General features: G+C 44.4%; 4 protein-coding genes across 8 annotated transcripts; 1 reads left to right on the top strand and 3 right to left on the bottom strand.

Annotated features, from left to right (window-relative positions):
* Positions 1 to 1,379: 1,379 nt before the first annotated feature.
* LOC4349875 (exocyst complex component EXO70C1) lies at positions 1,380 to 3,802 on the bottom strand. Its single transcript, XM_015761795.3, has one exon. It carries the CDS (start codon positions 3,619 to 3,621, stop codon positions 1,543 to 1,545), a length of 2,079 nt encoding a protein of 692 aa, XP_015617281.1. The 5' UTR covers positions 3,622 to 3,802; the 3' UTR covers positions 1,380 to 1,542.
* A 4,709-nt stretch (positions 3,803 to 8,511) lies between these two features.
* Positions 8,512 to 13,211, bottom strand: LOC4349874 (uncharacterized). Of its 4 annotated transcripts, none has more exons than XM_066305772.1 (15): positions 13,007 to 13,211; positions 12,710 to 12,795; positions 12,256 to 12,423; positions 12,116 to 12,180; positions 11,788 to 11,971; positions 11,103 to 11,366; positions 10,877 to 11,010; positions 10,537 to 10,726; positions 10,365 to 10,424; positions 10,032 to 10,283; positions 9,679 to 9,937; positions 9,396 to 9,601; positions 9,205 to 9,255; positions 8,784 to 9,110; positions 8,512 to 8,710 (listed from the first exon to the last, which is right to left on the bottom strand). In XM_066305772.1, the coding sequence occupies exons 2-14, from the start codon at positions 12,755 to 12,757 to the stop codon at positions 8,814 to 8,816; spliced, it is 2,178 nt and encodes a 725-aa protein (XP_066161869.1). In that variant the 5' UTR covers positions 12,758 to 12,795; positions 13,007 to 13,211; the 3' UTR covers positions 8,512 to 8,710; positions 8,784 to 8,813. The 4 variants fall into 4 exon arrangements, with proteins under 4 accessions (XP_066161869.1, XP_066161867.1, XP_066161868.1 ...); XM_066305770.1 differs by having other exon boundaries at positions 12,256 to 12,410; XM_066305771.1 differs by having other exon boundaries at positions 8,512 to 9,110.
* A 2,031-nt stretch (positions 13,212 to 15,242) lies between these two features.
* LOC4349873 (probable GPI-anchored adhesin-like protein PGA55) lies at positions 15,243 to 19,651 on the top strand. The gene is made up of 3 exons (XM_015762433.3): positions 15,243 to 15,698; positions 16,266 to 17,886; positions 18,441 to 19,651. Exons 1-3 carry the CDS (start codon positions 15,317 to 15,319, stop codon positions 19,213 to 19,215), a joined length of 2,778 nt encoding a protein of 925 aa, XP_015617919.1. The 5' UTR covers positions 15,243 to 15,316; the 3' UTR covers positions 19,216 to 19,651.
* Positions 19,652 to 19,876: 225 nt separating this feature from the next.
* On the bottom strand, positions 19,877 to 23,305 carry LOC4349872 (uncharacterized). 2 transcript variants are annotated; one of them, XM_015762436.3, is made up of 8 exons: positions 22,959 to 23,305; positions 22,733 to 22,831; positions 21,982 to 22,141; positions 21,716 to 21,895; positions 21,492 to 21,626; positions 20,807 to 20,889; positions 20,616 to 20,709; positions 19,877 to 20,502 (listed from the first exon to the last, which is right to left on the bottom strand). In XM_015762436.3, exons 1-8 carry the CDS (start codon positions 23,210 to 23,212, stop codon positions 20,416 to 20,418), a joined length of 1,092 nt encoding a protein of 363 aa, XP_015617922.1. In that variant the 5' UTR covers positions 23,213 to 23,305; the 3' UTR covers positions 19,877 to 20,415. The 2 variants fall into 2 exon arrangements, with proteins under 2 accessions (XP_015617922.1, XP_025877284.1); XM_026021499.2 differs by lacking the exon at positions 22,733 to 22,831.
* Between the last annotated feature and the right edge of the window lie 1,586 nt (positions 23,306 to 24,891).

The following is a 24,891-nucleotide window of genomic DNA, read 5'->3' as shown; positions in this document are numbered from 1 at the left end:
CAATCTTGTGCATGGACGCCAGGAGCCAGGTCCATCCATGCTTGCGTGTGGCCAGCACAGGCCATCGCGTGGAGGTGCGGCGTCCAGTGTAGCCGCAGCCGCGTGGCGGATCGCGTGGGGACGAACCGACGAAGAACGGGCCGGTGCACTAGGAGATCGAGCACCGACACTCTCTACGGGCGCGCTCGATCGTGCGAGGGAGGCGGGGCCGGCGGACATCGGACGACAGGAGTAGTGCACGCTGCTCGCGGCGTCTCCACGGTTTCCCGGCTACCTGCTCGGTTTCCCTTTGCGATGTCTCCGCAGTCGCGTGATCTCGCAAAGAAAACCAGGACAAACCAATAGATCAATCTGTTGACCGAAATTAATCTAACAAAATCAACACATTAGAACAACAAACCGGTGAACGGAGAGCTGCTGATAACGTGTTGTAAACCAACGCGCCTATTAGCGGATCACCGGATCCGTTCCCTGTCCCTCCCACAGCAGTAGAGGCGTTAGAAAATGTAGAACACCCGCGCCTATCTCTTTGTCATCAAGAACATTGCAGAAGTAGACAATGAACATAGATATAGGGTGGAGCTCTCTCTTCATTATAGATCTCATCTGGAGTACAAACCAACCATTAGCCATAGATGTTACACCCTACCCCTATATATATAGGTGTCTTAGGAGAAGATAGATCTTATCTCTACTCCGGTTTGGATTGGCCTACAAGAAACTTATCTCCCAGAGATTTGTTTCACAACATATTTAAGCGAGTAAAAGTGGACTTTTTCCTTGTTATTAGCTATCTAATTGGGCCGCGCTTTCTGTTAGGCAAGCTATGGTGGGCCGATCGCTTTCATCGGACGACATAGAGGAACACTACAAGCCCATTCCCCAGTGGCCGCCGCCCGCCGCCGGTCGCCGGAGCTTGCTCCGCTGCTGCAAACACCTCGATCGTTGTTTCCGCGGCACGGCCAACTTGCCGACGTGATGGCCATGGCCGGAGGACGTGGTCGCACGCACGCATGATGAGGAGAAACATGCATGATTAATTGGACACTGGACAGAGAGCACAAACACAGCACGATCAATGCCTTCCCTTAATATTATACAAACATGTAGTAGTCAATTCGCAGTCATGGATCAATTAAATTAACGAAGGGCCTCTTCACTTTCACGTCATTTTCAACCTTACCAAATTTTAGTAAAGTTGTAAAAAAAGTGGCTACATTTAGTTTGCTGTTAAATTTTAGTAACTATATAAGAAATGATGCCAAAATTTTGACAATAGATTTTTTTTTGGCATCAAAGTGAATAGGCCCGAATAGACATGTATCGATTCACAACAATCTATAAGTAATTTACCAAACAAAAAATTAATCAACAAGAAATAATAATAATACAAGTTCATATATTGCTCAAATATTCAACTGCAAGAATTAACGAGCGAGTTTTTTTTTCCTCACTCGATGGATGGATGGATGCAACAGCGTGTGTCAATTAATCATCATATCAGGATTTATGGCTAGCTTAACCAATCAAATCAAATCAATTTCAATTTCTCCTTCTTGGCATGGATACGGCGTTGCCGTCGAAGAGCTCGTCGATGATGGCCTCGAGGTCCTCGGCGGAGAGCTTGATGTACTTCTCCGCCTGCCTCCCGGCGCTGAAGCTCTGCGAGAACCTCCCCAGGAACGACCTGTACGCCGGCACGACGACGGCGGCGATCGACACCCTGAGCTCCGACTGCAGCTGCTCGTCGCTCACCACCCACGCGCCCTGCGTCCTCTGGATCTCGTCCATGGCTGCGTTGAATTGCTTGAACCTCTCCTTGAGCACCGGCTTCTGCACCGACCCCTTCACCGTGATCACCCCGTCGTCGCGGAGCAGCGTCAGCACGCGGCTCCACGTCTCCCGCTGGTAGTTCTTGTGGTACTGCCTCAGGTCCGTCGACCGCTTCCTCGACCACGCCTCGCCGACCACCGCGTTGATCTCCGGCGATCCCCGGATCTTCTGCAGCATGTACCGGCCGTTGTTCATCAGGAAGATGCTGCAGAGCGCCGGGTCCTTGTAGAGTCGGGATTTGGCTTCTAGATTGTCGTGGAGGAGCTCCATCACCTCCATCAGCTGCGCCGCGAACGGGTCGCTGCCCTCGTCGTCGGCGTCGATGTCGGTGCGGTGGTGCTCATGGAAGACTTGCTCTAGGGTGTTCTTGTACTCGCATGCGTACTTGAGGTAGTTCATTAGGTAGCGGGTGAGTGGGTGCACCGCGCCGCCCGGGACCGGTTGCTTGCCGGCGTCGGCGCGGATGGAGCTCTCCAGGTCGCAGAAGATGGCGGCGGCGGACTCGCCGAGGCGGGAACGGACGGAGGCGAGCTCGGTTTTTATGTCGGTGAGGGCGTCGGTGGTGGTGTCGGGTTCGTCGGCGGCGGCGTCGGTGGTGGAGCAGGCGGCGATGAAGGCGTCGATGACGGGGGCGGCGTCGCGGACGGCCTCGTACATGTCGAGCACCTTGAAGAGCTTCTCGGCGGCGCGCTTCGTCATGGCGACGGCCTCGGTGAAGTTGAGCATCTGGAGCATGGCGCAGCGGGCGAGGTCGACGAAGATGGCGCGGCCGACGGCGGCGTCGCAGCCGGCGAACACGCGGGCGCAGAGGTCGTGCTCGGCGGAGAGGCCGACGTTGATGGTGTGGTGGAACGCCTTGATCCACGTCGCCACGTCCGACTCCAGCGACTCCCACGCCATCCTCACCACGTCGTCGATGCTCGCCTTCTCGTACCCGAGGTTCTGCAGCGACGCGTCCAGCGCGTTCCGGCGAGCCACCAGGAACACCTGGGTGCACTCCGTCATGTACCCCACGGCGATCATGGCGTCCGCCATGGCGCGGAGCCGGTCCACGGTCTCGGGTGGGAACGGCGGGGGGGTGTCTCCACCGCCGCCGCCGCCGCCGCCGCCGTCCGACGCGGGATCGCCACCCGCATGGTTGAACGACGGGCCACGCCTCATGGACTTGCCGGTGGCGCTCCTCGTGTCGCCGTTCTGCGCCGCCTTGGCGACGCGGGGGTCCTCGAGCATCGTGTGGAACTCGTCCTCGACGAACGCCATGGCGCGGTGGAGCACGCCGGTGACGCGGTGCACCCCGATGGTGAACTTGCTCCCCTCGGGGACCGCGGTGAGCGCCGCCGCCAGCGCGGAGATGCGCCTGATCGCGGCGAGGAGCGGCGCCGCCTCGCCATTCTCGCCCACCGCCCACTTATCGTCGTCGCCTTCCGACTGCGCCATCTCCTGCTCGACGGCGGACGCGAACTTGTCGAGCGTCACCTCCGAGATGCTCGTCGGCGCGTCGCCCTCCCTCCCGGCGAGGAACGCGTCCACCTCCGCCGACAGCATGGCTAGGTCCGGCTCCGCGGCCTCCTCGGGCGGCGCCGCCTCCTCTCCGGCAGCACCCTCGCCCTCGCCGGCGCCGGCATTGTCGACGCCGCCGCGACCTTCCTCGGCCTCCTCCTTGACGCGCACAGCGGGGGCATGCTCGCTGATCTTGATGGCGCCGAGGGAGAGGTTCCGGCCGAGCCTCTCCTCCCGGAACGTCGCCGGCGAGAAGCTGCTCGACTTCTGCGGCGGGATCCTATCCATTCTTGCCGCCGGAGTTGATCGATCGATCGATCGGTGCAACGGTCAATGGCGGGACGGGTCGCGATGCATGCAAAGCGAGAGATCGAGAGGAGAGAGAGAGAGAGAATGGAGAGGTTAGAGAGAGAGTAGGGGTGGGGCGCGGAAGTTGAGGGACGCCATGATTTTGAAGGAGTCGTCGTCGTCTTCTTCCTCGAGCTATGCAGACTTTGCTAAAGAAAGCAGAGGTGTTGCATGGTTGCTCACTTTTGGCGCCAACGTGAGTCTCCTGACAAAATTCTTATGAATATTTTCTTCTGGATTGATTTGAACATTAGTAGGATGCCACATTTTTAGACCGAAGTGATATTTTTTTAAAAAAGAAATCGTTATTTATTCAAATGCTAATGAACGTGTGACCGTGTGTGGTGATCATTTGTGCTTAATTTGGAGGAGGTGATGATGATTGCTGCCCACGATGAGTCCACTTCAAGGACTGTTTGGAGATATTGCATGTAATTAATTAGTTGTCCACAGAATTTTGTTCTTGTATTCAATTTAACTCGGCACTGCGAACTGAAATGGTTAGTTTTATGCCGGCCCGATTCAATTCCTAAATTGACATGTCAGCTCGTATTTATGTGCAATTATTCTATTAACGGTAAGTGAGTACTGTTTACACCTAAATTTGACACCTCTAGATAAAATAGAGAAAAATTGCCAAAGTTTGAAAAGTGCTGGGTTTCCTTCACATGGCCGGTCAGACCGCAGGAATGTGGGCGGTCTGACCGCGGCCTGAACTCCGGTCTAACCGCAGGTATGTGGCCGGTCAGACCGTCAGAGTTTGAACTCGAGTCTGTTTTCGTCGGGTCTCGAGTTTCCTTGCTTGGGAAGGCATGTTTCGGGTTTCCTTTGGTTTCTATCCCAAGTTAGACGTGGAGGAGAACCTGTAGAGGGCAAGACCAACCCCCATTTAAGGGACAAGGCCGGTTCAATTGTAATCCCCCAAACACACAATATACTTGAATCACCTTATATTTTATCTTTATTTTTAGCCATATTTTTTATTTTACCCTAGTTTTAGTCCATCTTTGTCGATTTGTGCCGTAAATCGTCCGCCGCCGCTGCGAGAGTACGACACCTCTTTGTAGGTTTGTCCTGAAAACCTTCCGTTTGTCTACGAGACGGGTAGTTATCCTCATATCGATCTAAATCGGTCTAGATGCTGACTTTAATCTCTAAATCGGCTCCGCTAGCCGGTTTAGCCGTTTTCTACAAAACCTATCTTGATTTGGCTTTTTAGCTAGATCGAGGTGGTTGGCGACTCCATATCACCTTAAGACGTTTAGGTGTTGCGATCGTACTTGTCGACTTGTCACAAAAAGTTATCAACAAGTACCCGTCGATAGAGAGATGTAATTTCATTAGTACTAAGATATATCAGTAAGGTCTCTCAAGTAAGGTGCGTGCATGTTGTGTTTAAAGCGAAATTAAACACCTATAGTGTCTTCGATAATCTTAAGATACTCCCATCCAATCTTTCAGAAACGCTCATCGTGATAGAGTGTGTTGTATTTATTAGAAAATGAATTAATTTGGCATTTATTTGTGAAAAGAAATGGATCCGGCGTATAACACATGATCATGTAGTAATTGGTAGTGAGGAAACGGCCCGAAAATAGACGGAAATTACCTCCACCATGTTTGTTTAATTTTTTTTGTTGGAAATGGAAAAAAAATCTCAGATACAGAAATTATAATGAATATAGATACAAAGTAAATACCAACAGTAACGAATATGATCATGGATAGTTATATCTACAAGAATATACTTAAACTCATGTTAAATATAATATGTCATTGTAAATTAGACTATTTATTTTTTAAAAAGAAAACTTAGAGTTTTAAATATGAAGTGTATCCATATTAAAATATCATTTTCAAATTTTATTTATTCAATTCTAAAATTAATAATTAATGAATGTAATTGAGATGGATTTTTTTTTAAAAAAAAGAAACAAGTTACTCTCCCCTATTCACATTATAAGACATTTTGGAATCTCTATATCTCGGTTAGATTTTATCACATAATAATCTATCTTGTTAAAGAGATTTTATAACTATTTTAAGTGAGTGACATGTAAATAAGGAGGGGTTATCCCCTTGAAAGTTTAGAATAGTCTCCTAGCCTGTCAACATCTCGCTTGTGTTCAGTGAGATTGCACTGCATGTATGCATGATCACAACAATTGAGCAGTAGGTTTTCTCAGGGGTGGATCCCAGGATTCCTTGAAGATACTCCCTCCATCCTAAAATATAACAATTTTAACCCTCAGTATTTGTTCCAAAATATAACTTCTCCATCAACATTCTCTTCCCAACCAATTACAACCCTCCACCATTCATTTTTTCCACCTACCTCCACTACTCATCCAATCACAACTCTCACAATTTCAAATTTTATACTAACTTTACGAAACTACTAATGTGTAATATTCATATTGGATTTTATATACATGTTAGTTATTAATTATTTTTAATATCAAATTTTAGTTATTTCTAAATTATATTCCTATATGGACTCTAGATCGTCTTTCAATATTTCTTATTTTTTAATTCTGAATTTTCGTTATCTGTAAATTGTATTTATATATAGACTCTAGGTTCTTCATCCAATATTATTTATTTTTAATTCTGAATTTTTGTTATTTCTAATTGTATTTTTATGTGAACTTTAAACTCATCTTTAGATATTCTTTAATTTTTAATTTCAAATTTCAGTTACTTCTAAATTGTATTTCTATATTGACTTTAGACTCTTCTTCCTCTGTTTTTTTAAATTTCATCATGTTGGGTGATCAAGCCGACAACGTCCACGATGAATTATCTGTTAACAACCTTTTCTCAAATAGTCCAGCCGTAGCCGACGTTGTACATGAGATAAGTCGTCGGCCTTCGTTGGTAGGTTGGGTGTGACAACTCAGCATTTTTCGAGAGCGTTCTCGATAATGGGGTGTACTTGACCATATCCTACTCGAGTGCTCAATTGTTCCTGAAAAATATTTTCTAGAAGACAAGATATATAGCATAGAATATCGAGTATGTACTTAAAAAACTGCATGAATCTTCTAGCAATTTAATATTCTAGTTTTTAATTCCATATTTAATTTTGAATTTCAGCTATTTAAAATTGTATTTCTATATGGACTCTATTATTTCTTTTTCTCTGATTACGTATTTCAATTAGTTATAAATTATATACCAGTATGAACTCTAGTCTTCTCTTCCAATATTCATTATTTTTAATTACAAATTCAACTATTTTAAATTGTTTTTCTATATGGACTTTGATTAATATGAATTTGTAGCCCATGAGAGAGAATGTGGAGTCTAATTTTCCTATTACTTAAATAAGTTAATGGATTAGTTCTTAATCCAATTACACTTGCTCTGCATTGGTTGAATTAGAAATAAACTTTGTGTATGTGGTTTGTTTGGTCGTTTCCATCTCAAACTTTTTTACTCCGATTCCTATACCTTACTTTAAGCTTCTGTAAAAAAAAGATTTCTATTAGTTATATAACTATTATATTAAATCTAAACTGTTATAATCTGGATCTACTATGACGCGATGGTTATTTAATTTTTTCTCTTTGTCTTGATTAACATTGGAATTTCTATTTTTCTTGTCCGTTTTCACTTTTTTTCTATCTTTCTCGTCCGTTTCCATTTTTTTTTGTCCGTTTCAATTTTTTTATCCGTTTACACTACACCCAATCTAATACCCTTCTTTTTTTGTCCGTTTACACAAAACCTAATCCTAATACCCTTCTATTTTTATTTTTTCTTATTTTCTTTCGATTAACGTGAGATTTTCTAGACCGTAAGAGTGAACGTGGAGGCTTCTTTTTCTGTTACTTTATTAAGTTAATAGATTGAAAATGTTTCTATTGAATTCTTTTTTATTGAATTCTTTTTTACATCGCTCAGTTTCTGATACGTACTATTTTTCTTCGGTATATTTCTATCATTTTTTTTGTCTATCGCCTCCGTGATCGAGTCGGTCTCATACCCTACACGGTCGCATGAAGATGCACACGCTTTACGCGTCCACCTGCCTCTTCACATATTGTTCACATGCAGGGGCGGATCTAGAAAAAAAATAGTAGTGGAGGCTGAATAAACTACATCAGCATAAATCGAACCTCCAGTCCCCACATCCTATGGATCTATGGAAAAAAAATTTAGTGGGGGCTTAGGGGGTCTCCACTGTCCCGGAGACGGTAGTGGGGTCTCAAGACCCCCGCCCCCATTGTGAATCTGCCCCTGTCCACGTGCCCCCATTGTGAATCTGCCCCTGTCCACGTGTCTTCATTCAGTTAGGCACCGATTGTCTCGCTCGTCATGTCTACGGGGCCACCTTCGCAGCTTCGCTGGATGGGACTATTGCCCTGAATCATGCAACTTCATCATGCGTGTGTGACAAAAAAAAAAATTTCACGGTATCATCTATGATTTCGATTGGATGTTCTCTCCACTTCTTTTTTTTTTTGTGATTTTTAGCACTTATACATATATGGATTTACGTACCCATCACATTAATTCTTTCATGCAATGCCCGTGTGCCAAATCTCGGCCTTTTACTTAGCGTAATACCAGATCCTCACTGTATTGGTCAAGGTTGGCTTTAAACCTCTATACAATAAATAGACCAAATAACCATAGTAAAAATATTTTTCGTCATACGACCCACATTATTCAATACAAGCAAACACATGATGAATAAAATTTAAGTCCTCCAGAACTATATGATGTGCTTTTCCCGGAGAAAACAAGCAGCTAGACTACTCGCATTTCATGAATTTCCTCTCAGCTTACTTCCTAATTTGCCTGAAATCAACCAACATTTCTCAATGGCATCTAACATCTCTTAATATTTTCTTAAAGACTGCGAAACCACTCTTGAGTAATTGACTTGATATATGGGTCAAATTACACAATGCATACACATAATACAACGAATTTGCATGACCACATCTTCACTAGTCTGAAACGGCTGCATGCCAGGGCTTTACTTTTACCTTGTTCACTGAAGGTTTCCGTGTGTGTGTGTGTGTGTGTGTGTGTGTGTGTGTCTATATATATATATATATATATATATATATAGACACACACACATATATAATGTATCATACGTAGCTCCATGCCTCCATGAATCATCTGAAGAAATCAGGGAAGGACCACATGATGAACCTGGCGTACAAATCATTCTCCAGGAACTCGATGTGAGCAGCTCTCCCGATCATGGTGTTGAGGCTCCGGCGACGGCCATGGGAGGACTGGTCGAAGCTCACGTCGCAGCGCATGAACACCCGCGTCTCCGACGATGGGGCTCGGAGCTGGTCCAGGCAGTTGTTGAGCATCTCGGTGAACACCTGCCCTTTCTTCGAGTTATCCGACGATGAGGCAGGGCAGGAATCGATTCTTGCTGAATGATATGGAACATACCCATCCTACAGTTAGTTAAGCAGAGTTATTTGATTAGGAAAATATACATGTCAGATAATCAGCATACATTTGAAAGGAATATTTTGAGCAAGAAGGTACCTGTGGCGATGATACCAAGATGATGTTTTTGAAGTTATCTAATGTATTCAGCTGCGAAGATTAAAAAATATATATAAGAAGTTGAGTTCATACAGGTTAATTACCCTGTGATTCCTAGTTCAGCTCTAATTTTGGGGAAATTAATTCTTATAGTTGAGTTTTGTTACTGAAGGGACATAGAGTAGATCTACCTTGCATAGCTTGTAAAAAAATGTGTTCTGGGGATCTTGTTCATCGCTGAAAGTGAGCTGGTGCATGCATTGGACTCCCTTGAGCCTTTTCATAAGCCACAGACCAGAGTTGAACAGAGAATTTGAGCTGTACCAGTAACCTAAGTGAGGTCCAGATATTGACATGTATGTGTAGAGGTTCTTCAGAAATGGTTGCATCTTGGGGTCTGTTGAATGGAAAAGAACTGGTTAGTTAGTCAGACAGAGCCAGCTACATATTTGGAAGTAAAGTTGGAAAAACTACCTGCTAGGGCACTTCTGATAATAATGTTTCCAATGGAATGACCAACAAAGCTAAGCTTCAAATCTTTGCAGCCTCCATTTCTTGAATACCTATCAATTTTCCTTTTGAGGAATGCAACTACCTCATTTGATAGCCTTCTGCCCATTTCCTTAAAATCTCCACATGTTCTGTCTTCATTTGTCTGAGACAGTAGGCACTCAGCTCCAGGATCACACAGTATCCATTGGTTTCTAATAAGCCGTAAATCCAGATGATGTCCCTGCTTTCATTCGAGTGAATAGAAGAAGTTTTCAGTGTTTCATCAACATAATATATGAGATGAAAACCATCGCTACAAGTCTGAAGACACTTGCCTGAAATCCATGCACAAAAACGACTGCTCGCAATATATGCCCAATATTTCCATCACAGCTAGGCATTCTTGCCACATGTTTACCATTTAGCTTATGCTGTAGAGTAGTACTGTTTGCCTCTGAAGCACTTCTCACCAAACGCTTGCTAGAACCATGTTGTGGAACAACCATGACATGTTGTTCTATGTGAACAACAGGAATTTCTGAAGGATTAGCATAAATTTGCATATCTTGAATGAACCGTGCATTAATCTGCAGAATGATTTGTGTCAGTATCCTTTTCTTTGGAGTAATGCAAATTGTTTCAGTTTTCAACATTGACTGACTACCGACCTTCATTTGTGCAATACTTCTCCTATGGAGTTCTGCCCGTGAAGAAGAATTCTGTACAGGCTACAAATATATGGAACCATCAAAACTTGACAGGAAAATGCTACTAATTAATAAAAGAGATGGTAAGAAAAGGGCAGATAGTTCACTGTAAGCATCAAGACAAGACAATTACATCAGGATGCAACTTTCTTGAACTGGAACTCCTCAGAAGTGAATGGCGAGGAGAAGACTTGCCACTCAAACTGCACAAATAACGATGTGGCATGTCAACTTTTGAATGAACAATCCATATTGACCATTCTGATTTTCGGTCAGCATCCCAAATATTGCGCAAGTGATCCAATATCTTGATTTTGTTTGCCCTGCAGTAAATCTCAAGACTTTGGTCGGACAGAAAATAAAATGAAAGAATAAGAACAGTAATTAACAAATCATTACACCAACACATTAGAGAAGTAGCCAATGGCTATCTTGATTCTAAGACAAAATAAAAAAACCACAGATAACCTCACCTATGAAATTTCAAGAATGCATTCCATAAAAATGAAACTTGATCGCTCACAGCTTGAAATAATTCTAACAAATCTTCCTTGGAAAGGGTGTACAGCAGAATGTCATTAGTGCTCCGAACCACATTATCAGATCTCTGGAATTAGTTGTAAAAAGAATCGTAAACAGTTAGTAAAAGTATCATATGTGACAAAAATTGTCACTTTTGAGAGACCAAATCAAGTGTACCTCTATTAGATCATGTAAAACACCAGTAAGATGGCCAATGCACTTCGTGGGTATATAGAGCCCTTTGCTATATTTAGGCAAGCCTGCCTTTGATGAATCGATCGGCTCATGTTTACCAAGAGTTAAATCAGCATCATCTAAATCTTCAAGAGTTTTACCAATGCCAGCACTCATCTTCATCACTTCCTCAAGCAAAATTTCTCTAGAACTTAATAGTGCTTTTATAATATAACATGATTTTGAGCATAAACCTTGCTCAGATGCCTGCATATTGGCAGCTTTTAGGGATAATAAATGAAGGCAACATGTTCAGGTCATTATTTTTTAATATATGAAGTCGTTGACTTTTTAGATAAGTTTGACCATTCGTCTTATTCAAAAAATTTATGTAATTATCATATATTTTATTGTGATTTGATTTATTATCAAATGTTCTTTAAGGATGACTTTTTTTTTCATATTCGCACAAAAAAAATTGAATAAGACGAATGGTCAAATATTTGTCAAAAAGTCAACGGCATCATATATTAAAAAAGGAGGTAGTATATGCTCAGCACCCTATAATGTTGCCAAATTTATCAAATGTTCTAGCAATCTCAGTCTCTCAGACAAGCTTTTTTGTAAGGTCACCAGTATGGCAGTGTCTAAAAGAATATTAAAGCTAAAGTATCACAAACCTGTGTACCTTCTGAGACGATTTGGTCACACCAGCTTTTAGGTACACGATATGCATTGTTAGATCAACAAGCACAGGGTGGAAAGCATCAAAATGGACAGGAAAATATGCGTGTAAACCCAGGAGTGCTTTGTATGGGATTCTAAATTCATGCACTGGGACATATATGTCACTTGGATCTTCAATCTCAGTCCTACAATAATTTTTTTTAAAAAAATGGAAGCAGCTTCAGTACTGATGAATGGATGTTGATTTTGTAGGCACACAAGTACTCCCCAAAACGAACAATATAATGTGAACACCAAAATAAGATGGAAAGGGAAAGCAAAGAACATACCTGTCTTCCAATGTTGGAACATAGATGAGCTCAAATTTTAATATTACAGACGAGGTTGCTGGGCCCTGGAATGGAGAAAGCAGAAGTTCAGACCAGCCATTGTAAACATAATTCAGTTAGGAAAAGAAAGTTAAGCTAACCTCATCTTCGGTGTTGGGTATGTAGAAAGACACCATAACTGATAGATAAATATCTTGTCTAGAATATTTAATCTGGAATGGTTGTGTATAGAAGCTATTGTCAACGTCATCTATTTTCCAAAGGCCAAATGCTCCCTTCGAACCAATATCAGGAACTGCACAATCCACCTAGCATGTCATTATGTATTAGCCAAAGATTGACGGTTCAAGATGATACTATACAACAGAAAAAGAAAGAAAAACAAGAACATGAAAAATCCAACCTAACACAATTGATTGTAATTGCCAACAAGACAGCTCTGATGCATCTTGAATTGGTTTTAGTTCAAACCAAACTAATCAACAACAGATCTTAAATTATAGGTACAAGTACATGATTGATGAGCAAACGTGCAAAATATATAGCACATATCACATATTGCCATCACAGAATAGGTGCAAGAAATGCACAAACCTTCATATTGCACGACCCTGGCAGGAGATACGGGCGCCCTGTACTCATCCTCCTCCCACGCCGCACTAATCTTCAGCCGGTACCATCTGCACCCAAATAGCAAACACAATCACATACACCTCGATGAAACTGAATCAAAATTGCAATTCAGAGATAGATTTTCATCAGATTCATAAACAGACAGAACAATCAAAATCGTACAGAATAATTAGGTTCAAGTCTAAATTTCCAAAGCCCAAATTCATCCTGGTAGAATCATCAGCAAGAAAGGTAAAATTTCTGCCGTTCGTTCCTTACCCTTGCTGGAACAGGTCGAGGTTGTGGAAGCGGTCGATGTAAATGGCCACCTCGTGCGCCGTCTCCATCACGGCCTCCCACCCACCCCGCCGGCGACCCGCGGCCGGAGAAGCTTCGCCTACCCCGCTCCGCTCCACCAACGCCGGCGAGATCGGCCACCTCCCACCTCTCCCTGCCGCGCCTCCGCGCCTCCGCGCGGCCACCCATTTACCACCTTCCCCTCTCCCTATTCTTGTCTTCCAACAATGGGCCGCACCGCGCGCGTCAAGGCCCAACAACCCATTCGCGTATTGGGCCGCGCCCGGAGGCCCAATACTGGAGTCCGTAACCGTAAGGAAGAAGTCCATTTTGGTTCGGAAAAAGTACACCAAAGGTCCCTCAACTTGTCATCGGGATTAAAAAACGTCATCGAACCGTAAAACCAGATATACGGGGTCCCTTAACTATACAAAACCGGTCACCCGAGGTCCTTTGGTGGTTTTGACCCCGGTTTTAGTCTACGTAACGGCTGAGTCAGCGGGGGACCCACAAATCAGTTGTCCACGTCACCCTCTCTCTCTTTCCCTTTCTTTTTTTTCTCTTCTTTTTCCTCTCCTCTTTGCGGGGCTGAGCGGCGGCCGGCGAGGCGGCTTGCGAGCGGAGGCGCGGAGGAGGAGGCGGGAAAGGAGGAGGGCGGCGCCGCGACGGCGGCCGCCAGCGGCGGCGGCAGTGGGGAGGCGGTCATGCGGGCAGCGCCGGAGGAGGCCTCGGGCTTGAAGGCGAAGAGCGCATGGAGGCCGTGCTTCACTTGGATGGCTCGGATCTGGAGGCGGTCGTGGCGAGGGCCCACCAGGGCCGACCGAAAGACGCCCACCGGGCTGGCGCCTTGCCGGTAGAGCTCGACTCCGGCGAAGCCGAGGAGAAGGCCGGGCCGGCTTAGACTGGAGCGTCGGCCTCCATGGAACGGCCGCCGCCACGTAGAAGAGGAGGAGGACGCTAGCCACCGCGCTGCGGCGTGATCCGGCGGGGACGAGAGGGACGACGACGCCAACGAAGAGGAGAGGAGACGAGGGGGACGACAACGGCGCCGCCCGCACGACCGCCTCCCCACTGCCGCCGCCGCTGGCGGCCGCCGTCGCGGCGCCGCCCTCCTCCTTTCCCGCCTCCTCCTCCGCGCCTCCGCTCGCAAGCCGCCTCGCCGGCCGCTGCTCAGCCCCGCAAAGAGGAGAGGAAAAAGAAGAGAAAAAAAAAAGAAAGGGTAAAGAGAGAGGGTGACGCGGACACCTGATATGTGGGTTCCACGTGGGTCTCTTGCTGACTCAGCCGCCACATAGACCAAAACCGAGGTCAAAACCACCGAATGACCTCGGGTGACCGGTTTTGTATAGTTAAGGGACCCCGAATATCTGGTTTTGCATTTCGAGGACATTTTTGTATCCCGATGACAAGTTGAGGGACCTTCGGTGTACTTTTTCCTTTTGGTTCCCTTCAACTATACCCATAGTTTGATTTTTTTAAGACTAAAAAAATGCCCGTGGATGCTATTTTAATTTAATTATTATTATACGGTTTAGTTAGGGTGAAATTTATTGTGGGAATTCATTTGGATATTTTTTTAAGAAAATCATAAGTTGTAATTAGGAGGTCGCATTTCATCTCAAGTTAGCATTCGAGTTTTTTTAAAGAGATTTCTTATATGACTTCTTTTGTATTTCCAAAAGCACACGAGCTTAAAATGCAACTCAAACATGGATCTATATTTCCAAAAGCAAATGAACTTAAAACTGACTCAAACACGGATAATGTACCAAAATACCGGCAAAAACATTTTCATGTTTTATAATAGTAGAGATAGAGATATAACGGGTAGAAATCCGACCTCTATATCCATAATTGGATTTACACAGTCAATACCCTAGTTTGATTGTTGTCAAGACCAGATATGAAGACTCCCCTCAACCCTTAAAACCGTCCAATTCAACTTCCCAGGAGGTTTTCAGAGTGGTTCGGTCCGATGTGACGCTTATATGGCATTAAATTACAGTAAAATAAAATTAATAAATGCAGTGAACTCCACACATCAGTGAAACTCCTCGTTTCCCCTTCCTCCCTGTATTACAATCAAACTGTAGCTATCTTTGAGGGAGGTAAAATAAACATTCTCCCAACCGTAAACCAAACCATCCGCGTAATGGGCCGCGCTTGGGGGCCCAACACTGGAGGCCATAATAAACCCTCGAGAACCCCCTCCACCGGCGCCGTCGCCGCCACCGCCACCGCCTTCCCCTCGATCGCCGGAGCGGCGAGCCCACGGCGGCGAGCGCCGCAGCCATGTCGCGGGCTCTCCTCCCGCGCGGCAGCATTCTACTCGTCCTTCGACCGCGAGTCCCGTCCACACCCCACCGATGCTTCGCGATTGGGGCGGCGGCGGCAGTTGACGGCGGCGAGACGTGGCGGGGGCAACTCCGGCAGGGGGAGGGGGAGGGGAGGAGCAGGGCGGTGAAGGTGTCGGTGTGGTGGGACTTCCAGAGCTGCCACCTCCCGCAGGGCGCCAACCCGTGCCGCGTCGCCACGCGCGTCACGGCGGCGCTGCGGGACGCCGGCATCCGCGGCCCCGTCGACATCACCGCCTTAGGCGACGCCTACATGCTCCCCCGCGCCGTCCAGGAGGCTCTCGCCGCCACCGGCGTCGCCTTCTCGCACGTCCCTTCCAGTTTCGTCTTCCAAACCCATCCCAATTTCGTTACTCATCGAAGTGCCATTGTGGAATTAATTAATATCTCTTGTGTTAATGGAATTAAGGAGTGATATTACTTCATGATGTAGAGAGTACATATCATAGAAGAACACTAGTTTTAATGCTTTTCAATTTATGACTGACACTGATTAGGCTATATATGTCAAAATGATCACCCTTTTTACTGATTCTAATTGATTGCGTTGGGGTTATATCCGGTGTTGGATTGGGTTTGTGGGGTGGGATTGGAAGAAACATCCTGAATTCTTCTTAATGATACTCTGCTCTATATGATTTCCAATATGGTATTGAGTTTGTGCTAAATGTGTAAGTATTTCTCCAACTGTTAGCAATGAATCATAATTTTTCATTTTCAGACAAATTTGCAGTGCTTTGGATTGTTGAAACTTGCAAATTAACCACTGGCATGCTTTAAATGTTGTGACTTTCATGTTTAACGAGGAAATTTAGAGCAGCTTATATTTCACTTATCTGATGCTGCTACTTCGTTGCATGATATTAATAAATAGTTTGATATTGTAGGTGGAAAGGGCGGTCCCGACCAATTGTTCATGGCTGATCTGACCTATTGGATTGCTCAGAATCCTCCACCGGCCCATTTCTTCCTTATATCTGGCAACAAAGGCCTTGCAAACATTCTGCATCGCCTCCGGATGAGCAATTATAATGTACTGCTTGCCTGCCCCAGTGCTGACTCTAGTGTATTGTGCAGTGCAGCAACGATTATGTGGCCATGGGATGCTTTAGTTAAAGGGTTGGATTTCTCACCAAAACATTTTAACCAACCACCTGATGGTATATCCTTTTCTTGGTACGGTCACTATAGGGGACCCCTTGATGACTTGTTCTTGAACTCAGAGTCAGATGACTCTATGGCAGAGTCAGAGGACTCCCTGGCAGAGTCAAGGGACTCCAAGGCTTTTCAACCACATACCAAGTCAGTGAAACCACCTATTTTACCCAAATCTGTGGCCAATGGGGTTAGGCAAGTACTGTACTCCTTTCCTGAAGGTATCAGTCTTCCAAATCTTCGAGCAGAGCTTAGAAAGAATCATGTGTTCATGGATAAAGGATTATTTGGCTTCAAAAACTTCTCTTCTCTTCTCCAAGCCATGCCTGATGTTGTGAAGTTTATAGATCCTCTACCAGGTGAAAGAAACCAGCCTGCTGTGGTTGGGGTTTCCAAGAGATCAATGGAGCCTGCTGAGCAAATTTACAAGGGAAAGAGTTCTGCTCAAAGCAGTGGTGAGTTCAAACGCCTCGTTCAGACTCTTAATGAGAAACCACCATCATCACATGTCCCATCTTCTTCATCAGATATTTTATCTGCGGACCGCAAGAAAGTTCTAGCAGTTGATGCCCCATCTTCCCAATCTGACTTGTTATCTAGGAACCAAGAGAAAGCTCCCCCTGTTGATTTGACTACACAACCTGAAACACCTGCAAGCTGTATGGAAGCTGATGTGGAGAGTGTTGCTGGAGCTTCTGCCTTTACAGGAGAGCAAATTACTGTTGACAAAAAGGGGCTATTTGAAAGGATTTGTGTACTATGGAATGATACAGAGCCTGTTAAGCCTATGCTTTCTCCGTCTCAAGATGATACCCATTCTAAAGGCTCCAATGATTTACTAACTCAGTATGCCAATAGTAACGAACATAACAGTCTTTTGACAAGGACCTTGAAGATCTTTTCCACAACTGACAATTCAGATGGAGACAATGTTGACAGCACTTCAGCAATTAGCAGCAGTTTCTCAAATATGACTGCCAATGACCATTCGGACAAATTAAATGTCAAGGAGAATGTAGGGAATACGATCATCCATTCTAGTAGATCAGTTGACACGAGCAACGCTGAACATAAAGTTGGGTTTATAGAAAAAAGCAAAGGAATATTTAGCTGGGCTGCAAAGTGGTGGGCGTCTGGAAAACCAGACACAGATGACAATTTAAGTTCAGTACATATCAATGATGGAACAAGGGAAGAATCAGAAAAAGAATCTGCATTTGTAAAGACAGCTGCTACTGCAAGTGAACAGCAAGTAGGAGTTGAACTGTTCATGAAACCTTACTTCTGGGATGCACTACAGCAATATTTGTCTACCCCTCATGGATCAGATCTTGTTTCAAAAGCAAAGACAAGGTATTCTGCTTCTCAAATTACTTTTATCTACATATATAAATGTTTCTACTTTGCCTGCAATTCTATCTTTAGCAGATTCCAACATGCACAGATAGTAACTGTAGTTGACATTGAACAAAAATGCCATATCCTAACTACAAGTCCATGGTTCTGATTGCAAGCTGCTCTTTTACTATGCTAACAGCAAGCAGAAACTAATCTCTTGCAGCACACCAAGAGATAATCAAAATGGTAAGAACTGAATATGCAAGCATGCGGGGTGATAATGGCTGCTGGCTGTGATCATATTCAATAATTGTAGTTCTTATATTTTACTTTATAATTGCACTTTCCTCTTCAAGTTCCTGATTTTATTCTATATTTTGTTACCAATGCAAATCTTATCACAGAAGATACGAAATAAATGCAGTCTTAAAATAAATGATGACTCAAATAATTTCATCTTTTATAATTCTTGTTCTTAGGTGGACATGGACCCAAATGTCTCACCTCAAATATAACTAGAATCATTTCTGAGTAAAGCTTCACTCAACCTAGCTGCTTGTTTTTGCCAGGGAGGAGTTAGCGCATGGACTACAGAAGCAAGGCCATTGGCCTCTAAAAAGCCTTGGTGGGAAACACCACCACCAATTAGTAGATTTGCTTATCTCAGAAAAGCAATGGATCAAAGAATCTTCATCACAAACGTCTCCTTTTCGACTTGCCCTCCCCCAGAGAAGAGCTCGTTCTCCACTACTTTCATTTTTTACGAATGGAAGGCCATCAGGCCAGCGTAAACATGTCGATGACAGAAGCCCAACTCTGTCTAGAACGTCGGTCCATGTTTTACCTACAAAAAATGGGAAGGGTCAGGCCAGCTGCAAGAGCAATGAGAATCAAAGTAAGAGTGATGACTTTTTGGAGAAAGAGCTTGGTCCAGTATCTGACAGTGGTAAACCATATCGACAAAATGATAAAGCAGTCCGGCATCATCCTCCTACCTGTTCAGATGATGAATTTTCTGATGATGAAAATCATGAGGTGGTCCAAGAGGCTGGGAGAGATGCAGCACAAAGTTCACTCTTCAAAATTATTGATTCGTGGAACACTAGTAAGACTATTTGTTCTAGCAAGAAACAGCACGGCATTGGTGGTATAGTGGACTGCTCTAGAATCAACAGAGGTAATGGTGGTGACAATTCGATCACAGAAAATGCAGAAAAGGCTACAAGCTTATCAAAACATTCTTATATGACCTCAGATTCAGATTCAGATTCAGATGAAGAGAAGTTATTCAACAGTGTCTTGGGCAGTCTGCAGAATGCAAAGAACTCAAGTTTGCCCGGTTGAAATGATGTATGCAGTCATACTAACCCCATGAACTCTTCTGTAATCAATTTGGTTCCATACCATCATGTGATAATTTGATCTTTCTGCCATTCTGGGCTAGGTGGAGGCGTGGAGCAGCTTGAGGATGCTTTAGAAACATCTTCCCAAGCTCAGTTAGATTTATGAAGATCACGTTACAGTAGAATGTTCTGTTTATTTTTTATTTTGTTGGAGAGGAATCCTCATATTCTTTTGAGATGCTAAGGTTTGTGCTGGTGTAGTTAATTAGTTCTGGGCATCCTTAATTACCGGAAATTGGTAGGGGTATTAGGGTATATGTCGATCTGACTTTGCCTACCGTTAGATATGTGCTTCTGCAATTGTTTTTCTGTACCTAGAGAGACGAACACGTCAAATGTTTGAGCTATTCTAACAAAAAAGTGAGACTCTTTAGGTCCGCTTGCATGCGAACAGATTTGGTTGATATCTGGGCCTTTGAGGTTATGTTTCACAAATTGCTGAAAATGGAAGTACTCAGCATTTGTGGAACTGTCTCGAATAAAAACAAAACAAAACTTTGAGTGCCAGATCGCAGTATTCCCTTTGGAATACACATCTAATTGTCTTGCTTGTCTCCATCTGGTGATGCCACTTTCTCAGATTTCAAAAAGAAAAAGAAAAATAAAACGAATTCTGTTTATACTGGCATGCAGTGATCGGCTAGAAACAAGAAACTGGTACCAAATCTTTGAAACTAACTACAGAACAGAATGCACATATCACATCGAGTCAAATTTAAAAGACGGTTCCTTTCAAAAGAAATTTTTTGAAAGGACTTGACTTTATACTACCTCCGTCCCAAAATATAACAAAAATTATTATATTTTAGGACGGAGAGAGTATCTACTGGGCAAAGCAAGAGTACTTTTTTTTTTGATAAAACGGGATGCTTACTTGATGCCAAATAGAGTGTTTAAATTTGACATCGCCAGAATCCCCTAGGTATTACCAAAGGTTCAAAATGGCAGCACAAACCAAGCAACCAGAGCACCCTCAAAAGCTCAAGCATTTTAGCTCTGGACCATTCTCTGGCCATCCTGGGATACTCCCAACATCTCCCTTTTCGCCTCTTCCTCGCAACCAAGGGAATTGTATCTAGCCCAGTGCCTGCCTGTAATTCTGTATGACTCTTTTAGAACTCCCTTCCAGCCTCCAGGCCAGTCATGAGTTCACAGAGATCCAAGCGTTGAATTCGTCCATTCTTAGCGCAAACGAACTTGAGCTTGGTTTTCCACCACCACCATATGCCTAACATAATTTTTTTTAATGATGAAAGCAATATATGAACAATTAAAATACAATCAAACTTTAAGGCAATTCAGGATTATGAAATAATCAAACAATCATTAAAGACAGCATACCTTAGCAATCTCTGCCGTATTGGTACTACTGTCTGTTGTCCTCAAGCAGATCTTCAGGAGACCACGTTGCATGAAGACCACTGCTCCGATAGGTCTATGAAAGAAAAGGAGAGTTCTTCGATACAATTAAAGGATCAAAGTGAAGTATGCATATGGGTTCATGTGCTTTGAAACTTGAACAAAGCTTATACCTTAATCCAGCAGCAGTACTCATCTTGCTCAACTCCAAGCCAATTTCATGGCTTAATTTTGAATTCCCGTCTGCTCTGATCGCCTAATAGCATGGAAATTTTTTTTAATACAGATAATGATGCATCTTTTTGTGCGAATTATATATTGTTCCACAAAATAACATTCAGAGTAAAATTGTACATGGCCACCAAAACACTATGGATATTGCTTTACTAGCCAAATGATTTAGAGCAAGACTGATGCTTGGTCGTGTTCAAGAATCAAAACAAGGTTACAATAATACTTCAGGAACATGAGAATCCATTAACACATATTGTTAACCATTTAAGCATGAACATATGTAATTTGAACATAGAATGGCTACTCAGGATTCATGACTGATATCAGCTAGGAAAATAGGCTGTTCATCTATCCATTTGAACTATTGATAGGTGCTGCAGTCAACTAAACAAAGAAGAAAAGAATGAGTTACAGCATTCGACTTTGAACAACAGATGCTTATGTCCAGTAACTAAAATCATTACTGCAAGAGCATTTCTTGCTGCAGACTGCATGCTTTTTCTAAAGTAGCCCAATCAGAAGGCTTCAGCAAACAAAAAGGAGGGTGCTATGAAGCTACCAAATGTTATATAATACACAAATGATTGAAAGCAGTATGAGTGCAAGAGCATCCTGTTAACTTACAAGGCATTCACCGTGCAATCCTCTTCCGAGATGAATCCTAAATGGCTTGTGTATTAACTTCCCTGCAGCTTCGAAGCGATCGTGAGCAAGTGACTTCCCCCTAGAAAGCAGATTGCAAACATCAAGTTGCTGCAGCTGTTCGAGGTACCATTAATGCAGTCATTCACCATGTAAGGGGTAAAGTTAAGGAACGGTAAGTATGACAGCAACGTTTAGATCTTTACCTGTTCAAATACAAGAGGATTTGTGATACAGTTCAACTTAGCGCGCTCATCCCTGAGTGCTGTCTGAAATTCCTTAGCATTGGGCAGCTTCCACTGGCGCAGGTCAGCATCTTCTATGTATTTGAGAACATTAAAAACCCTCTCCTCATCTTCTTGGTCCAACAGCTTCTCACACATATCCTGTGGAAAAGAGAACAGACCCATTTTCCTTTTTCCCTCAAATGACACCAGATAATGAACTGGAATATAAAATATTCCCAACTCACAGAATCGGATTTTATCTCTGCAAGGTTCCTGGAGAAATAATCAAATGTAGCTCGAGCACTGCTCTTTGTTGTGTCAATGTTAAGCTCAAGATTACTTGGGCAATGACCCAAATGGGGGATTCTTGCTAGTGTACTTCGCCGGTGATCAAATGCGATTACACTGCATAAATTGCAATGTCAGAAGGATATATTCAAGCACTGGATTGTTCATAAGCTCTCATAAATTATACTTCTGATCATCAAAAGTTTCTTCAACAAAAGAATTTCAGTGTAAGAAAAAAAGAAATTTCAGGGGGACATTGTCATGACTGGAAATATTATCATATATAAGTAACTTTGGTGTGTAAAATTAGTTAGTAACTCCAGTAAATACTACTACTAACATACACAGGTATAATGGTCAAAGGGTGCCTAAAGCAACTTCTCAGTTACATAGGCACTAAAAAACTCAAAACATAATCAACAGACTTCATGAAATGTTCTCATCATTGTGCCATTTGTGTGTGCAAAGATTGTAGTAAGGATACACTAGATTTTGTTCCTTCCTTTTCTTTCCTCCATACAAAAGCTACTTGCTTTTTCATACTCGAATCATCCCATAAAGCATATTTGTCGGCAAACAAAAATCTAAAACAGATTATTTATGTTTCATCAACCACTGAAAATCAAAGAAAATACTGTTTAGTTGTTCATCATCTCGTTTTCTTCTGTAACTCACAAACTTGTTCCTGCAAGGAATTAGTCCACGCACCTAGGGATGAATCGAGAGAGCTCCAAAGCGAAGTTGTTTGGCCCAATGAAATCCAACAGGTAGCACGTCTGGAACCCCGCACCCTCGAAGTCTCCAGCTCTACTCGATCGATCGATCGATCAATTTTGAAATTTCCATTTCAAGAACACACACACCAACATCAAGAAAGGAAAGACGTATGCAAGAGCCGATTAAAATGGGGGGAAGAACAAGCGAGGGGGGAAACCTGAAGGGCTCGACGGAGGAGAAGGGGAGCACGAGGAGGCGTCGGCGGAGGCGGCGGTGGAAGAGGTCGGCGGCGAGCGCGGCGTAGCCGCCGGCGAAGGTGGGGTAGTTGTAGAGCGCGAGGTGCGCGGGGCCGTCGGCGTCCTTGGAGTGCGCGCGGATGGCCTCGAGGGCCGCCTCCGAGCGGAAGGCTCGCCGGAGCTCGGTCGCCGCCGGCGAGGCAACGCCGATGAGGCGGTGGCGGCGGCTTAGCATTCGTTCTCTTTATTTTTTTCTCTTTTTTCAGGTAGATGGGCCTGAAGTGAAGCCGGCCCATTATTGGCAAGCGTACGTGCAGGTGCGAGGCGTACACCGTTTGGGATTCATACGTATATTTATACACACAACTGGTAGATTCCTAGGCATACGTACGTATACGTATACAAAAATATTGTTACTGCGGCGAATTCCCCGGCGGCGGCGCGCGTGCGGCGTCGTCATCCAACAAGCTCCCGGCGCCGCCGCCGCCGCCGGCGGCGGCGCGGCGGCTTCTGCTTCCACGGCGCCACACGAGCGCCATGACAGCGAGCAGGATCACGGCGGGAGCGAGGACCATGAACAGCGACGGCCGGCTCCCCCGTCGCCGCCGCCGCTGCGGCCGTCTCCTCCTCCCCTGCCGCGACCTCCTCCTGCCGCCGTCGGCTGCCTCGGCGGCGCTACCATCACTCCCGCTGGTGCCGCTACCTAGCTCCTCCTCCTCCTCCTCCGACGACGACACTGCAGGATGATGCTGCGTCACCGCCGAATCCTCGACGTGGACCGGCTCCTCCACGGGCAGCCCCGGCGCCCGCAAGTGGTGCTCCGACGACGCCGACCCGGTCTCGACGTCGTCCACGTGCTGGTGCTGCTCGACGTCGAGGTGGTGGTCACCGTCGCCGTCGCCGGCCCGCGTCGCCGCGCTCCACGGCCGCCGCCGCAGCCACCACCTCATTGCAGAATGCAGAACTAGAGAGACGGCGGCGCGGGCGGGTGTCAGATGTCTGCGCGTATCTATCTAGGAGCACTGTATATATAGAAGTGGAAATTGAGGAAGACGACGAGGGAAGCAGCAGCATCTATGGGTGTACGGACGAGCCTTTGGCTGCACGTATGCATTTCTTTGTCGCTCCGGCACCGGGGAGATGCCATTTTTTTACACAGTGCGTGTCATCATCAGGACATCACTTGTCTCTCACAAGTCTGACAGCGTCGGCGAAAAGCCTATCTGGGTAACTATGTAATCACTCTGTCATGTAGAAACCGAATCTAGAACTGAATATGACATATTATAATATAACGAATCTAGATAAAGGCATATATGTTTAGATTCATAGTGCTAACATATGTCACATTTAATGGTAGATTGGTTTTCTATGGGACGAAGGGAGTACTCCTATATATCTCATTGGCGCACATATCATACTACCCCTAGCAATAATTATTTGGTATTAAGTTAAGTGAAAAGTTTTTTTTTTCAACTCACCTTATGAGCCAAAATTTAAATTTTGAATTGCTCAGATTCTCTTACTAATAATTGGTTGAAATTGCTCGAATTCCTATGCATTAGAATCAATGGCCTTGATCGGTTGTGTTGGCTACAGCTCGCATCGTAGTTGCAGCTACATCTAATGTGTATTAGGGTTGGTTGGCTGCTCCCGCGCTATGCAATACCGATGGGTCTAAATTCCTAAAAATACTTATGATGTATTATTGAACCGTGCTATTATACTGTGCATTATTAAACAGTATGTTTTGTATTGTGTCTTTGCTTTAATTTGAATAAAGAAATGTTCACCATGTACCGAGCTGGACTGAAATTACTTGAATGGATCATCACCACCCTTGTCTGAAGTAAACAGTACCTACAACAGATAATGCTAATTGTGAATCATTCTTGGCAATTGACTGCATTTGTA

This window comes from Oryza sativa, chromosome 11 (assembly GCF_034140825.1).
Source record: "Oryza sativa Japonica Group chromosome 11, ASM3414082v1".
In the NCBI taxonomy this organism is placed as follows: domain Eukaryota; kingdom Viridiplantae; phylum Streptophyta; class Magnoliopsida; order Poales; family Poaceae; genus Oryza; species Oryza sativa.
This window is presented reverse-complemented; position numbering and strand designations above follow the sequence as displayed.